Here is an 18,027-nt window from a genome sequence, read left to right as displayed (position 1 = left end):
TCCTTGCTGGAAGCAGGACAGGGAGAGGTGAAGGGAGGAGCCCGGAGTGTGTGGCTCTGGGAGGCTCTGCTGCCATTACCCCCGGGGCTCCCTGTGAGACCTAAGCAGAAGATGAGATCATCTCCACAGCTTTTTTCCGTCCCCTTTCAGCAGGGCTTTTCTCCGCCTTTTGAATATGTAGCACAGCCTTTGTTGTTGAAGTGCGTTTTATTATTATACGTCCAAAATGCTCTAGCATTAATTTTTCATAGTGCTTAGAAGTCCGGGGGCATTGCATTGCCGTGGTGGGAGGGGATTACTTTTCTATTTTTATATGCTTAGAGCATGTGTGGATTTTGAAAATTATTTTGAAGAAGGTGTTTAAAATATATTTATTTTAGCTTACAATTTGCCACACTACAGATGGGGTAGTTTTTATTGCAAGTGCTATATTCATGCTGACTCGGAATGACCCTGTCACTCGTGAAAACAAATCAGATTGTTGCTGTTAATGAGCTTTTCAATTTACTATTCAGTGGATCAGATAAGTGGATTTAAGAGGTAATGATCCTGCTTAGCACTAGGCTTGTCTGTCAGATCCTAGTGGTGTGGGAAATCCCCAGGGACAAAAGCGTTGACACAGTTCTTGATGGGATAATGGGAATCAAAGCTAATGGATGATAAAAGGAGTAGTAAGAGTTACAAGGATAATTGTGGATTAAAGCACTGCTCTTTGTCAACACTGACTGCTGTTTTAGTATTTTATTTGTTAAACTCTGATGTGGGGAGAGCCTAGTTTGACAGCAGAGCACAATGAGCTGGGCTGGCTCCCGCAGCAGGAAGGGAGGCTCAGAACACACATGGGTGGCTGCTGATGCCTCTGCATTCCTTGCTACCGAATTTTTTCTTGTCATGATACCAAACGCAAAAATTCCTAAACATTGTTAAAATTGCAGCTGCTGTAGCATTTCAACGGTGCGTTGTTTAGGGAGTGGATTTTTTTTCTCTTTGGAAGGTATTGTTTTTGTATTTTAATATATTATTTTTGCTATGCCTAATTACTCTAAGCAATAACTTTACATTTACAGTGTGAACCTAGTATTTTGCAACATTTAAACATTGTATTATATAGTACTATTTTTTTCATATTTTGATTGTCCTTTCACTACTGTTTTTTGTCACAAAAAACTACATTCATATAATTATAAAAGGTTAAATTAGCTTACAAATTAAGTTACCCTTGATTTTGGTACAATTTCTAGTCAGAGCTACAAGTTTGCATACTCATGCCTTTATTAAGCCGGAATTTAGAGTCTTTGGGATGTGAAAATACAATTGCTGTTATTGTTTCTCTTGTTCTTATTAACTGCCTCAGAGGTGGAGCATTGGTGATTTGGTTTTTAAAGCAAACCCCAGGATTACATCACTGGCGGAGGGGAGGCGGGTGCGGGCAGGTGTGGGTGCAGTGGCACCGGTCCCGGGGATGGGGACGGGGATGTCAGGGAAGGGAGCTGGCAGTAGATGGCACCAGGCTTTCACCGCTGGGAGCGGCGGCCGGTCTGTGCTGGGGCTCTCCGTGCGCACCTTACTGCTGCTTGCCGTGGTCCCGTCTGAAGGTACGATGCCGTGCAGCCCGGCATGCCCGTGTCAGTGTCCCCAAGGGCTGGAATGGCTGCAGTGACAACCCTGAGTGTTGGCCTTGCGTTTTACCCAGAAAAGCGCAGCTCCCGAGTGCAGGGAGGGGCTGGCACAGGTTTGGACAGCAGCTTTGTACTATTGTCGCCTTTCTGTCTCTGAAGTTGATTTAACCCTACAAAATGGTTTTATCTGAGCTAAATGTTAGGACACTAAAACCACCAGAATTTTTAATGAGGATTACACAGTAAGGGAAAAATATAATTGCTGTGTCCTGTGCATTTGCAGCTGCGCGTTGCTCGCAGCTGGGCCTGGCAGGCAGGGCGCTGGGAAACACACCCCAAGATGAGTGTCCTGGACTGGAAATAAGGGAACGCATACACGTGTGCAAGCTATTGGGCTGCCTAAACCTTTGTCCTCCGTTCAAGAAAACAAAATAATGTCTGAAGAATACCGAATTTACCAGATTTTCTGACCAGCAGTGCAGGAACTTGTAAGCTCAAGGACAGCATTGAATCACATCCCACTGAGGACAGACCAACAAAAAGATGTTTTCTCCACTCCTTTGAAATTTTTCTGTAATAAACCAGGTTTTTGAATGGAGACTATACTGTTCTGAGAACAACCAAGTGAGGTTAATGTGAAAATTTGCTCTTCTTTGTGGGAAGGAATGTTTGTAAGGGCAAGTAAAAGCCTCAGTCCCTGAATCACAGGACACCCTCAGAGAGTGGATAAGACATCTCATTGGAGTGCGTCAGTTTGTAAGGTCGTGGGTTGGATGGACAGGCACTTATGCCTGTGCTTTCCTCCTGCAAAATGAAATTGGGGAAGGTTTTAGAATAACTGAAAATGTTGAACAAAGTTAATATCTACAGTATGTTACTATTGAAATATTTCTTTCCAGGTGTACGTTTGGATGTCCAAAGTCTTGGGAATAACAAGTGACAACCCTGTTCTGGAGGCATTTATGACAAAAACGTAAGTTTATACTTGGGTTCCATTGTGCATGTTGTTTGTTTTGTGTTTAACATGCTGTTATGTTTGCTCTCTGCTAGAAAAATGTTTTCTGTGAATTTGAACTATTTGAATAATGGATAACCATTTTATGAAGGACCTATATCTTATTTTCTGAAGGCACTGCAAGCCTCTCAGTGAACAGTTGCAGCTCAGTATTTCCTCCACAGTGCCTGTGTCCCCCCTCAGAATGGCTTGTGGGGGATGGAGCTGAGATGTCCCAGCCTCTCCTTCAATGACAGACTGGCACAAACAGCCCCCATCTCTCCCTTCTCCTTCCACCACCCCTGAGTGTGGAATTGCCTGTAAAGCTTCATGGCAATTCGAAGTGGGGAACTGACCAAAGTAAACTAATCCTCCTTTGTTTTGGGAAGGTTTTCTTGGATTGAATTTTGTTTAAGGTCTGGCAAATTTTGCTATCTTAAAAATACACATTCACAGAGGAGGCTTCTCAGGCCTCATACTGAAGGAGACAAGAGGCATTATCATCACCTGTCTTCACATCTCTGGCATTTGCAGAATAACATGGTGTGTTATTTTGGCAGAGAAGTGCTGCAGTACTCTCTCTGAAGAATATTCCTAGACAATTACTCTGGAGAACATACTGTTTCTCATGCCTCTGCTTCAACAGCTTTCCTTGGCTGTCAGCAAAATTACCAGGATTTTGGCTTTTATTACATATGGCCTTCATGATATTTCCTGGTTTCTCCTGACACAAAAAGAGTTTCATCTAAAATCTATTTTGCTCTTGAAGCAAGACAAAATGATCCCTCTGAAAAACTCTGAATATACACTAAAAAATCAGGGAGTCCCCAGGAGACAACGAGGTCCATGTGTGCCTGGAGATAGAGAAACAAGTGTCTCACCCCTTAATTCTGCAGTGAGGGAGATGCTGTGTCTGGTGATTTGTTTCCAGTCCTCTGAATCTGACTGACAGGACCTTTGAGCACTTCTAGTAGACTTTGCCCTGCTGCACACAGCTCTCTGCTTATGTCACCAGGCTGGCCGTGACCCGCTGGGACAGTACTGAACAGAGCTTGTCTTTGCTGCCATGGCAGCCAACCTTGAGAAATAGTAACAATTAAAGTCATTTTCTGATATGACTTAAATTTTTGTGGAATACAAGGCATAAATGCTTTACATCCTCAAAACAGAAGCTGAATGTTATTTCTTGCCTTAGGATAACAACGGTACCTATACAGCCTTGATGTTTATCTGGAGAAGTTTTTGAAGACAGGCAAATGGAGGGTGATGTATGGAAAAATACTGATGGTGTTACTGTGGAGTTTCTGGAGGCAGCCCATGCCATGGACTGTGATGGCTGGGCTGCGTTTTGTTGTTTCAAATGACAGTGAACCTTGGACAGATGAGGAAAAAGGAGGCAGAGGACTCTTCTTTGGATACCAGATGCCTGAGTTTGCTTCTCTTGCTACTCATTACTACCAGTGAGAGGAATTCTCTGTTGTGTTTTCCAGCTGAAGGAATAGCATCGTTTAACAAGTTGTATGAGCAGTCCTACATGTGTTTTGATTGGATAGGGTTGTTTTTGCACAACTAGTGTAAATTTAGTTTAATTTTTTTTTCGTGTTACAGAGTTTAGTGTTAATGGATTTTAGTGTTACATGGAAGATTTTAGAAGAAAAAAAGTTACATAAAAAGCAAAAAATCAGTGGTGCTTTTTAGATTACTCACTGTAGTTTTATTTTCTCTTTCCTCATGGCTTACTGTGTTTTCGTAAATCTATGAGTTGGTAATTGCTTAGATTGACGATCATATTTAATGGAATGGATGCTATATCCTGACATGGACACTTCACTGAATGGTTGTAAGAAGTAACTTGAATCCTGGATAAACACAGCTGTGTTTGTGGCAATTAAAATAAAGAGTCTTCTTCCCAGTGGTAGCATGCCAGGTGGAAATTCTAGGTGTGAAATCATAGCATATTGATCTGTATAATCCACACCCAACAGTCTGATGGGGCAATCCAGTCTGGCAGCATTCCTGGTGCTGTTACTGGGAATATCCTTAGCACTTTTGTAGCAGCAGCAGGCAGGATCCGTGACTGTGAGCCCATTCACCTGTTCTCCTGTGCGTGTAGTGAGTGTTTTAACCACAGGTGTTTCAGAAAGCGTCTCATCCACTCTTCCATCTTACCCCACAGATCCAGTTTTTCTTTAAGTAGGTGCCCACCTGCCTTGATCCTTCCCTGCAGAGGTAAAGAAATGCTGACACTGGAGGAGTTTTAGTTCCATCTGTACCTTGAGCCTGTCCTGGGCATTTGGCTGGAAGTGTCTCATCTTTATTTTGGCTGCAATCACCTTTCCTTTTCTCCCCTTACCCTTTGTGAGCCTCTTCTGGGTTTTTTTTTTCCAACTATTATCAAAATGACATGGAAATTATTTATCATGAGGTGGATTTCCAAAATATTTTCCCAAGTATTTAGTATTTTTGATCATGATAAAATAAGTGAAACACGATTAAAAGGTGCACGTCCAAACATTGCTGTTGGATGTCACTGTGGTGAATGCACATACGTGTCAATAGAGGGATTTTCCATGTTACAACTTTTCAGTGTGTATCTCTGAATATTTTTTGGGACACTCACACTGAAATGGCTCCTTGAATAATAGCAAACTAAAACTCAGTACTTTTACTCATGATAGAATGTGCAGTTTTTAACTATTCACCTTTGTCCAGCTCTAATAAGTATATATATCCCATTGCTGTCTGAGCCACTGAGAGCTTTCAGAGTAAGTGATGATAATCTGTCAGACATAATTGAAACCTGACTGTACAACTCTTTCTTGCCAACAAATTGCTATCTGTGTTTTTACTGAAATTTCAGCACCACATAAGGAACATGTTTTCAAAGCCTTTACAGGGGCTTCGGAGGTCCATTTTTCTTGCACTGTAATGGGAATTGGATAGTACAATAGTAGTTCCTTAAGAAATTTTGAAAGTTTTGTTTAAAATGTAGGATTTTGTTTCCATCTTTATGATTTCTGTAATTCAACTGTGTGGGCCTGAGAGATTTTTAGCCTGCTAGCAGTTGCTAACTTTTTCCCAAGGAAAAATTTCTCAAGAAAGCTTTTTCTCAAAGCAATCTTGGTAAACAACTATCCTTTCTCAAAACAATCTTTGTCCAGCTGGTGTTTGGTGTTTCTCTAGTTTAACCAATAGCATTAGAGGGGTGTTGTTCCTATTCATCAATCATATTAAGTGTGTGTCAGAACACCTTATAAAAAAGAAGTAAGAATTTAGACAATAAAGCCTTCTTTTTCTGTGCTCTTTGCCTTCTGAAATATTTGGAGTCTTTTGTGTCCTACAGCGACACAACTGCATTTGTAATATCCTTAACTTGTGACCAAGACTGTTTGTAAATTTGCGTTCCAAATTCATGTATTTCTTAGATAAGCTTATAAGTTTTTCACTCTCTCCTTTTATTATTTAACAAGTAAACAAGACCCCAAAACCAACACCTCACCCAAATTTGGTCCTTTATGGCAGTCATCACCTCTTCTGGCTGGTGGCAGCTTATCTCTTGTGACTGCTTCCATGGCATATTCCCAGCTCCCCTGTGCATGGGAGGTCCAGCAACCCATGTGTGGGCAGGAATTCCTGTGTTCCTGGAATTCCTCTTCATTGAGGTGGTAAACCTGCCACTACCTTTCAGAAAAGGGCTTCAGGGCCTCCAGGAAAGAGGATGACTCATCTGAAACTTCATGGTTGTTTCCTTTTACTCTCTCACTAAATCACTTGTATGACAAAGAGACAGGGACCCTGGCCCTTGGATTTAAGAGCTCTCTTGCCATGATTTCTCTGAGATCTGTAAATTTTTCTGCTCTTTCATTCCTTGCTTCTCTTCCTTACACACTGGAAAACTGCTTTTGTATTATGAGATTCCTCTCTAGATCTTTAAAAGTTTTCTCAGGTACTTAAAAAGTTTTGTGAATGTTTCTTAAAATACTTTATTTTATGTGTGTTTCATCTTGCCTTATACTGGCAAGGCAGAAACAGAACTGGGAATTGTTGTGATTGCCTCTGTTCAGTCATGAGTACTTTCCAGTTTTTATATTATTGCTCTTTCAGCATCCAAATACAACCCTGAACCGAAAGAACAGATGTAGACAAAAGTACTCTGCATGTTGGATGAAGAGACTTCCTTACACAGTTTCAATTTTCTCAAGATTTCACTGTGGCTTCTTGTTTTTCTTTAAGTGTCTCGTAACAGAAAGATAAAAATTTTGCTCTTTTGCAAAATAGCCTTTTTATGATTTTGATATTGGTGTCAAATCTGGGTAGTTCAAATTCCTTTCTGTTGCTTTGTATGGTGTATATACTTGTTAAGGATTTAGTGCAACTATAAACATCTCCAGAACTCCCCACAGTAGGGACAAACTGTGAATTTTGGATTTGTTAGAATGGGCTATTTCTTTAAGGCAATCTGAACCCATATAACTCTTCATAGAGGTTTTATGAAGTAAATCAATGTCTGTCCATACTACATTTAAATTGGGGAATTGCTTTGGTAATTGCATTGTTATGTGCCTTTTCCAGAGCAAATAATACTAAACATTTAGATGCTTTAAACTGTGTTACTGAGTTTATAACTTCCTGAAAAAAAATAGTTTCTGTGTTGTATACAGTCTCTAGCCTGTGGATATGTAAAATCAATAATCAGTGCTGATTTTAAGGTATTTAACATCTGTTCTTCAGGTTCTCTGTTCCCAAAACCGAAATCCTACTGCATCACAGCATAAATAGCTGGTGCTGATGATATCTTTTCCATCACAGCCTGTCATCAATGGATGTGACAGCTGCAAGTGAGAATCATTATGCACATTCTACAGCGAGGGAAACTGAGCCGGACAAAGCTGGGCTGACTCATTTCACTGGCACTTTGGGGCATACCTGGCTCCCAGTGGGCACAGCACCACCCTGGCAGAGTTCAGGGGGTGTTTGGGCAATGTTCCCGGTCAGACGATGTGACTTTTGGGGATGTTCTGTGCAGGGCTGAGAGCTGGACTCAATGATCCTTGTGGTCCCTTCTGACTCAGCTGATTCTGTGGGTTTGATGTCATGGTCAGGAATAGCTGCCAGGGCTCCCAAGCCAGGAAATCATGAGGCTTTTTTGTTTGAACAGGCTGGTATCCAAATGCAGGGTGTCAGAGAATGGACCAGGCTCTGCTCACTGGTGCCAAAAATAGGACAAGAGGCAATAGGCACAAACAGATTCCCAGAAGTTCCACCTGCACAGGAGGCAGAACTTTGCTGTGCAGTGCCCAAGCCCCGAGCAGATTGTGCAGAGAGGCTGTGGAGTGTCCCTCCCTGGGGATACTGCAGAGCTGTGTGCACACCCTGCTGTGCCCTGAGCTCTGGGGTGGCCCTGCTGGAGCAGGGAGGTGGCACCAGGTGACCCCTGTGGGCCCTCCCAGCCTGACCCACTCTGGGATTCTGTAACCTCACTTGAAAAATTGCATTCCTACACTTCACTGGTGTCAGTTCACCCCTTTCATCCAAAGGCCAATGTCGCCTGTTCACCTCCTGCTGAGTGGAGCAGGTGAGCACAGGAGGGTCCATCCCAGGTCCCTGGGGGTCTGCACTGACTTGCACAGCACCGCAGCTGTGCAGGGCCTGGCTCTGCCCCACCTCTCACCCTTCACCTGCAGGAGCCAGAGGAGCCGCAGGGTTTCACCAAAAGGTTCTTAATATGTCTGGTCATTGCCTGATTCGGAGTTCCTCAATGTGTCACTGATAAAACAGCCATGACTTTTCATGTGGATTTTCATCTGGGTTCACATATTTCTGTGAAATACTTACCCAGTCATGGATGCTAACTTGCTCTCTGTTGGAACCTTTTGTAGCTTATTCTAATTAATATTTACTTACCATGAGTGGCAGAGGAATGTTTGTTCTTGGAATGTTCAATCAGTCAAGCAAGAAGATAGAAAAAAAACCAACCCCTAGTAGCAGTGTTTGATATGACACATTATTTAAAGGTATATGACAGATAACAAACCACCAGAGCTCACAAAAGCAACTTTTCAGTAATTTTCCAGCGGGGGTCGTTACACAAACAGAGGGAAAGGCACCTGGAATATGACAATTGGTATCATTTTATTTCTCTATAGAACTCTAATACTGTAAGAATAATTTAAATATATTTTCTTGGGTTGAAAGATGAGTGCAGCTTTTCACATTCCATAAGTGAATTTTGTTTAATTTAAACCATACAAGGTGTACTTCTATATGCTGACTTGAAATTCCATTAAGTAGCTAACTTGATATTTTAAATATGCATGTGTTTATTTTCTCATGGCATCACAGAAATCAGACTAGAAAGGGCTTGAAACATTGCTAAGGAATTTGACAAAACCAGAATGGAACACATTTATTTCATTAACAAGATTTATGAAGGAACTAATGAGCTCTCTCCTCCTTTCTACTGGATACTTATTGCTTCTGTAGGATTCAGAACACTTTTAGAATCCCCATGAAATGTAGCACAGGGCCCCTGACTGCGAGTGCTTGCCTGGTTATTCCTGTGTTTGCTGACAGAATCACCTCTCACTGCTGCTAAAGCCAGCAAGCATTCAGCATTTCCTGTTGTCTCCTGGCGGCTTGAAAAGGAATGTATTCTCAGTGGAGCTCCCCAAAAGTAGGGTCAAGATACACTGTTGGTGGAAACAATACTTTCCAAGGCTGAAAAGTCTGAATAGCTTTCAGATTACTCAAAAGTATATTTGCAATAAATGAGTTTCTGCTCATGAAATAGATGTAATAATATCAGGACCTAGGAAGGATGAAAAATTAGATATTTAATACCCTAAGTTCTCTTGACGATTAGCATTGTGATGAAGCTGTGGGGTTTTTCTTTGCAGAAATTTGCTAACTGTCACCAGAGTGGTTTCAGACCCCTCTGCATGCTCAGGATGTCCAACAGCACTGTCCCCTTCTTTTAAATAAATAAACTTCTTTACCAGCAGTGTAAAGTGTTGAAAGACCAGCAGAAAGAGGTATCACCTGAAAAAGCAAATACCCCAAATGTCTTCCATTAGAATTATTCCAAGAGGAACCCTGAGAATGGTGGCTCTGACGCTTGGAGGGGTAGGGTTGTGCCCAGGCAGCTTCAATGCTGCTTCACTTCACCCTGAGCTTGTATTAGTTAAGTTTAAAATTGTGTTCCCTGGCAAAGCATAAAAGATTTCAAAAGTATTAGACACCCACTTTTCTGCTGGAATTTAATATGCAACTTTTTATTGGAAAATAATCGTCCTTGTCTGGCGAAATCCACCATGCAATATTTCTGTTAGTAGGCATAATGCAATAAAGACAGGGAGAGCTATTTATCACTACAAATTTTGAGGATTTCAGGATTCTTTTTATTATTTTAATATATTTCTTTGGTATTAAATCAGAAAAATGATAAATTACACCTGTCGAGGGTGTTTTTCCTTTTTCCCAGAAAATGATGTACAACCTAATTTCACTGGTCATTTTGGCTTTTAAAGATATGTATTTTTTTCCTATTAAAAACTCTACCAATAGGGTTTTTTTAAAATAATAATACTGAAGTACTTTTTATTTCAAACATATGAAGTAGTTTATAACTACTTCCTGGCATTGCAAACTTTGGCCTTTTCACATTATATTAGGGGATTTTTTAAAGGCTTTAAGTATATATTGCTTTGAAAAAAAATAGTGTATTGTTAAGATGCTAGATGCAATGGATCAATTTTCAGTATTTGAAATAGATTAAATTGTGGCTTGCCTGAAAGGTTAAAATAATAATTTATTTCATTTCAGTACTTTCCTGTTCACCAATCAGGTTTTACACAGTCTCAGAAACTGTTTTTTTTTTAATGTGTATTATAATCTTTTTCTAAAGGATAATGTAGAATTAAAAGCAAACCATAATTTCAGCAACTGCACTACATAACAGGGAAAAAAATAAGAAAAACCATAAGAAGGTATATCAACAAAGGCAACAAATGATTTGGGTTGGTATCAGGACTTCCATTACTTTCACAATTATTCCAGGTTTGCATATTTCGAAATATATTAGTCCAATTTGATTTCAAAGCTCAGTTATTTGAATTATAAATCATTATGTCCCTCCTAGCTGATCAGTTGTGAAAATCTTTGAATTCATTTGCATAATGGAATATGTTAGTCATTCCTTTATGTTTGTGAAGCCAAGTGCTCTCTCATACATGTTTAGTTCTTTCTGATAATTAACTTTTCCACTCTATGTTTTTTGTAGCAAAATAGCTGCAGTTTTATTATTTTGCATGGTAATTTGTGGTAAAATAATTTTCGCCTCTCAAACATTCTCAGTCCTTGTCTGTTTTAACCTCGTGTTATTAAAGGCTCTGCCCTGTTATTGGGGGTAACCAACTATGAAGCTTTGCAAAATAAAACCCGGTAATCCCATGCTGGATGTTACAGATTGACATAGAAACAAGTCAAACTAAATTAGGAGATTTTGCAATAGCAGGCAGCTATAAAACCTATTTTTACAATGTTGCCTGTTTCAAAAAGAGTTTAACCTACTTAAAATGAAAAGGAAAATTGTTTATTCTTATAAAATTTATTGAATTCTTTGGTCAGTAATACACAGGGATGACAGAGTGAAGTAAGCACTCAGAAAACCCCAGTGACAGCAGTGAGGGTGCTGGGTGTTTGTGGAGTGTCTGTGAGTTCAGGATGTTCTGGGACACAGTGCCAAACACCTTGCTGAAGTCAAAGTAATCAACCTCCACAGCTCTGTTTCAGCTTCAGTGAAGTGTTTGACATGGCTTAGTACAGATGTGATGTATTTTTATCTCTTGTAACTGAAACAAGTGAGATGAAAGTCATTTGGTCCATGTGTCTCTTTTGTGACTAGAATATATGCCATGAAAAGTAATTGCTTTAATTAATAACAGATGATGGTCTTTAATGTTCTAAGGCATATCTCTATTACATATATTTCTAGATTAAATTAAGAATGGGTTTGCCCAAAGTGCATCAGACCCGTTGCTGCCAGCAGCAGCTTTGGAATTCAGCACAAAGCCCTTCTCCTTCTCAGGTTTGATGCAGGTGAGGATGCCGCTCACAGATTTGGGCAGATTCTTCAGAAGGTTAAGAAAGTCCTTGAGCACAGGTTGTAATTTGAAGGCTCTGTAACTGAGCTGAGCAGTGAGCAGCAGTAAGTTATTGAAGGTATTTCCTTTGCTTTTAAAAACATCTGGAAAGCTCTGTGTTGGAGCAGAGCAGGCCAGGTTTCAAAGTTGATTATTTGGGACGGAGTAAGTGGCAGGGCTTGGATTGCCACTGCAACTGTAAATATTGACATCGTTACAGGAGTTTTAATTGCAGGATCACAATTATTTCTCTCAGAGGATATTTGACTCTTTCTGTTCAGAAGATGTGTCATCCTAGCTTCAAGAAAAGCTACTGCCTACTATGATTTTTTTTTTCTGGGGTGTTGCCTGAATTTGTCAGTCCCTGGTGAGTGCTCTTCCTGGCATTTTTTCCTTCTGTCCTTTTCTGTCATTCTTACTGTTGCACTGGGGTGAATGATGTGGTCTTGGCAGTATCCCTAAAGGTAAGGGGCTGGAATTAGTCCTGTGTTACAGATGGGTGTGTGAAGTGTTGAAACTGAACTGTAAAGCTCACACTAACTCTGCACAACCAGTTTAACATGCGAAAAACTCCTCCTAACTTCACTGGTCACTTAGTTTCCCAGAGTCTGCCCATGAAGAGAGAGAAAAGCCCTATAGCCAAGAGCCCTTTGAAGAATATAAATTAAATTTCTACTCCGAATTAGTCCCAAGGGGAATGAGCATGGGAGAACCCTGCTACCCTCATTGGGGCCTAAAGATGAGTAGGTGAGGGCTGATCCTCATGCAGATTTCTATTTCTAAAGAATTTTCCACAGTTACTTGTTCAGGGTGACGACAAAACAAAATCAATCCGAACTTGAAGGATACCTTTCAGCTGTTGATCTCTTTCCCTCCTCGCAGCATCTTGTGTCTCCTAAACTCATACCTTCTGAAACAAGTGAGGCAGTGTCACACGGATAATCCCAACACAGCCCAGGTTCATTTCCAGGGCAGCTTCATTTTTATCCCAAATAGGTAGGGCAGGAAAAACAGTATATGAACATACAAGATTGCAGTTTAAATATCATAAACTACACTTGTGAAAAGATCTATTTTATTATTGTAGTTTTAAATTTACCATTTTCTAACTGTTGAATCTTGATTTTCTTATGTGAATATTCTTGTAGGGCAGTGAACAAATGCTGCAGGTTAACAGAGGAAATATCAAAAGGAGAAAGGTGTAAAATGTGGACATGAGCCAGTCTTAGATACAAGTAATTTGGAATCAATGATTTGTGGTCTCTATAACTCAGTTAAAATGTGTTCTAGCTCAGGTTTTTGTATCTGTAGGTTCCTTGAAGTTCCCACAGTGTGAGATTTCTCTGTGGGAGCCTCAGAGCCCAACCCTTCTGAGCACATGCAAAGATGAGGCCTTTGCCGGTTTGTTCTGGTTTCTTTTCCCGTAGGTGAAGAGGAGGATGAGTTTGAGAATATCCTGCTCCCCCTCACAGTTTGATTTAAGGTATAGCTGATGCTCAACAGTAGTTTTGAAAAAGAAGAATCAAAGGCAGGTTTATTTCTATTATAAGGGAAGAAACAATGCATGGGAAGAGCTGATGATGAGGCAAGCATTCAGCAGCAAGCTTGGCACCTCTGCTGCCAGTCTCCCTTAACACCTGTGTACCTGTATGTGGCTGTTTCTACCTGAGTACATCTATTTAATTAGGTATTCGGACAGCAGAAGTAAAAAGGCTGCAAATACTATCCTAGATGAACTTGGTACAAAGACTTTCAAAGGCATTGGGATTTCTCCAGTGTTTTGCAGATCAGGGGACTCCATTTAAGGCTCATTTATAATCAAAGAGACAGATTTTTCTTCAGTGATAGCTTATTTGTTCCATATTCCCCTTTTCCATGCAAGTATTCTGTTTCTGTATATTAACATATTTATATGGGGGTATGAGGAGACACGTAACACACTTGATAAAACACTGCTGCTTTAAAGTATTTTTTTTCAAACAAGAATTTATTATATAAATCAAGACTTTATTAAATGGCTGGGCATATACGTATAAATTGGAACGGGTCTTGAAGTATTGCACCCTTAAACTGAACAAAGTGATTAGGATAACTGATAGCTAAATAAGGTTTTTATGTGCCTGTGGGAGCCATATTAGGATTGATTTGACAAGGCAGTTCAGCTGTGGCAACAGTCATAATATCTAACACAACATTATGTTTTATTAGTAAAATCCTTAAGTGTAGCAAGCTGTTTGTGTCAAAACAACAGTATATTTTAGGGAAGAAAAAGACTTACTGGATAGAAGGTGCATCATCAGGAATGATAATATATTAGAGCACTCTTGCATTAAAGAGATCTTCTGCCATCACTGAATCAGTAGTTAACTGCACACTGGAGTGCTCACTTCAGCTGAACAGGGTCATTTTGAAGAAATCCTAACAGTAGTTTTTAATTTGCTATTTTAAAATACGGTGGCACTTAAATACTGCTTCATCATATTTATCTACTTTTTTCACAAGGAGATAAACAGATGTGCTGGAAGTATTTGGTAAATAATTGACTGCAGTACATGGCTGACGTTATCCAAAGATGTGCAGTTCACAGTCATTGCTTGAATTAAGACAATATTTTTTTAAAATTGTACTAAGGGTTATATCGACAATTACTTAATTCTGGTTTCCTCCTTTGTTGTTGCTTTATGTATTTAATTGTAATCACTTTTCATGTATAAAATAGACTCAGTTCACCTGTCTTGGATTCACCTCTCCTATGTTCAAGTTATAAATCCTAAAACTTGGAACTAAGAGGTTATTTGGTGGCATAACCATTTCTGCAGGAAACTGGATTCCTCTTGTGTGGGGATTCAATTTATGAAAATGATTTTGCCATTGTCCTGTCTGGATTGCTTGAAACTTTTTTAGTTGAGAAATTTTAATGGAGTGCCAGTGATGTATTCCTAAACTAGCAAGTTCTTAACGACCCTGGAAAGTGACTGCTTGATTACACTTTAACGGTATTTGCAAATAAAATCACAAGTAATTAAGGGGAAATCTCCAGGCTTTTGAGCAAGTTTGATGCATAATAACTGCCTGATTCAGCTTCATCTAGAGTAATGCTGTGTAGACAAGAGCTACTGAGATCAATAGCAACATAATGATAGTGGCAGAATTAAGTGAGTAACCTGAGAACTGTGTCTTCAAAATGCATGCAGCTGCCACCAGCCAGGGCCACACAGTGCACTCCTGCTTCCGTCCTAAATGTTCATCAAAAGACGCCCTGCAGGAAAATGGAGTTAGATGCTCTTTATTGCTGATCGTGTCTCTTGCCACATTTATCAGGGAAATTGGATTAGCAGTTGGCAGCTGCAGGTAGACAAGGTTCTGCAGTGATTAAATATGCAGCTTGGCTGCATTTGTTGTGACAGACCTTTAGTAAATTCTACTGTAAGCACCATCTGTCTAATTTGTATAAAGAAAACTTGGTGCTTTAAGCTACTGATAAAGAACTAAATGCTTTATCATAAACAAAACTTTTGCTCTAAATTATCTTAAACACAATTTATTAGGTTAAAGCTATTTTTCTATCATAATGAATAAATAATACATGCAAAAGTGCTTTCAGGTACTTCATTTTGCAAATACTGAAAACAAAAACAGTTCAGTTCTTCAATAAAATGCTTAGTATTGCGATCCACAGGGAGATGACACTGTTAAAATATCACTATGAAAATGGTCCAGGACTGCCAAATTCATTTAATTTGTGGGTTTTACTAGGACTTTCTAACTGGCTAGAGGTTTTTTTAGGTTTTTAATATTTCTGAAATACACCACTGAAAAACAGTTGTAACAAGAGAGATCTTTCTTTTTAAAATACATTTCTCATCATTATATCTGCATACTAAGCATATGGTTAGGTTTCTTTTTCACGGATATCAAATGTAATTGAAGATGGCTGAAGTCATTATGTGTGTTGCTTCCTGTTTTTCTTTTTCCTTTTTTTTTTTCTACTTTCTTCTTCATGTTTTTATATTCATAGGAAAAACTTCCAGTATTAAAACAGTGCTTAATTTTCCTCTAAGAATGTCAAGATTTCTCCTGACAATGTGGGCAAGTAATGTATTACCTGGGAAGCTGGAATCTCAGCGGTACTTTGTTTATATTGTGACGTCATCAGATTTGCTAGAAATGCATGGAAAAGGGATCTGAAGAAAAAGCAGTTAAATAGCAACATGCTATCTTTAGCTGGTTTGTAGAAACTCCATGCTGTTAAATTATTTAAAATCGTTGATTTTCAGCTTGCACACATTAAAAGTTTTCACACTAAGTGCCAAATGTTGCAAACAGCACTTTAACAGAATGATTTTGCTTTGATCCCTGTAGCAGTTCCTGAATAATTTATCACAGGTTATTGCCTTAATTCTGGAGAGGGATAGAGCAATAAAGGCAGATGAAAACACTCCAGTTGAAACACCTTGGGGCCTGCTCATTCCTCTGACATGGCTCTTTTGTTGGAACTATTTAGAGGTTATTAAGATGTGTCTCCAGAATTAAGAGTATGCTGTAAGGATGAAGACAGCCATCTTAATTCTAAAGACAAAGCACAATGACCCTTCACCTTTTTTTTCCTTTGTTGTTATTATATAGTAGAATTATGAGGGTAATATTATAGCTGCACCCAGTAGTGCCACTATAGTTAAGGGTCTGTCAGACTTTCCATTACCAGCCCTGTTTTGGGGGTGGTGGGTGTGAGCAGACTTGTCTGTCTTAGATGGCCTCAGTCAGACACTTGGCAGATGTTGGTAAATCAGAGGGGCTTTTCTGTGAACATTTACATCTCCAGCTCCTTTCCCTTGAAAAAAATCCATTGAAAAATGTGCTTCAGGACTTTGAAACAAAATACCTGAATTTATTTTTTAAATGGCTTTGTTAAAATTAAATCTTAAGGAAATCTGTCACTGACATTCAGGGAAGAATATTCTGAAGCTGAAGCCTGAACAAAATTTCTTCATTAGTGAGAAGAGGACTGTATAAAACCCCAGAATGCTGACAAGCTCCTCTTGCTGTTATCTCCTGTATTTGCTGTTCTTTCCTCCTCCTTTCACTCTTTGGCCGCTGCTGGTGGTGCCATTTGTTGTCCCGTGTCCCCAGGAAGGGCTGGGATGCATCTGGGAAAGGAGCAGCAGCCTCAGGTGTTCCTGCTGTCACTGTGAACTTTGCAGGGCACTCTGGATCCCACAGGATGGCATACAAAAAGCAGATGTAAAAGTGTGTAATCTTGTTCAAGATTAATAAATTTACATTATTATTTATTAATAATGAAAATGTATGTATCAACACATTACATTTATTATTTACATTAATAAATTTTATGCATGTAAGTGCTATGTGATTACTTACAGTTGATAAAACTAGATTCTCTTGAGATTTTAGGAGTTTGGGGGGAAGGTTCTTACTGAATATCAGGCAAGCAAACATGGAATCCAGGGAGATTTTTGCTCCTATTAGAGTTTATGGGTATTTTGTACCAGTGACTTAAATGGATCAGGATTCATCTCGGGATTCTGGATGTTATTCCATGGGCCGTTCATCTGTGCTGGCTGTGGCAGTGTGATCTTACACAGCTGAGTTCTGATGGATCCTATCTGAACCACTGCTTTGCTGGGGTTTTACAGAACAAGAATATTAAATCTAAATCTTAGATCTTGCAGATTGAGGTCATTTATTAAGAAGTGTGGTTATGGGCTTTTTAATGACAATATCTCAATTTGAATAATAGATAACCAAAAAAATGTGGTTTATGTAGTAGCTGTTGTTCTTTCATTGGAATTCGAGATGTCTGAAGCTGCCCAGTGTTTTTGTAGGTTTCCAGAAACCTGGAACTGCAGTTCGAAGAAACTTGGACATCTACTTTTGTTAATAGTTTTTAAAGTCTCACAGCCAAACTGTTTCTTAAATAGATTTGCAAAAGAGTGTCTTCTTAAACCGTTTTTTGTAGAGAGAGAATAAGCCTGTTGGAGGCCTGTGGGTTGGGCTGTCCTTTTCTAGACCACGTCCCACAAAGCCACACGAAGGGAGCTCTTTGTCCCCAGTAGTGCCTGAACAAAGGCAAGTTCCTGTCTTGCCAGGAGCCGTGGCTCCCCTTCTCCCTTGCCCCAGACTTGCTTTGTGCAGCCTTGTTATCTCCTTTTTTGTGGCCTGTATGGGAAAGGTAACCAAAATCTGCGTGGAGTATTTCCACTCCTTGGATCTATTGCTGTGTCCCTGGCTGCCTTCAGAGAGAAGTATGAAGTAT

General features: G+C 39.7%; 1 protein-coding gene across 3 annotated transcripts in view; it reads left to right on the top strand.

Annotated features, from left to right (window-relative positions):
• The window catches only part of LOC136297311 (uncharacterized), a 107,491-nt gene that overhangs the window by 46,961 nt on the left and 42,503 nt on the right, over positions 1–18,027 (top strand). For all 3 annotated transcript variants that reach the window (XR_010723132.1, XM_066197126.1, XM_066197127.1), the window contains exon 2: positions 2,519–2,592. Coding sequence is in view for 2 of the 3 variants with exons in the window: in XM_066197126.1 (XP_066053223.1) it covers positions 2,519–2,592 (74 nt within the window). In the remaining variant the exon portion in view is untranslated. The remainder of the gene's footprint in view (positions 1–2,518; positions 2,593–18,027) is intronic.

This window comes from Chamaea fasciata, unplaced genomic scaffold (genome assembly GCF_029207755.1).
Source record: "Chamaea fasciata isolate MVZ Bird 193981 ecotype frontalis unplaced genomic scaffold, bChaFas1.0.hap1 SCAF_15, whole genome shotgun sequence".
Classification (NCBI taxonomy): Eukaryota; Metazoa; Chordata; class Aves; order Passeriformes; family Sylviidae; genus Chamaea; species Chamaea fasciata.
This window is presented reverse-complemented; position numbering and strand designations above follow the sequence as displayed.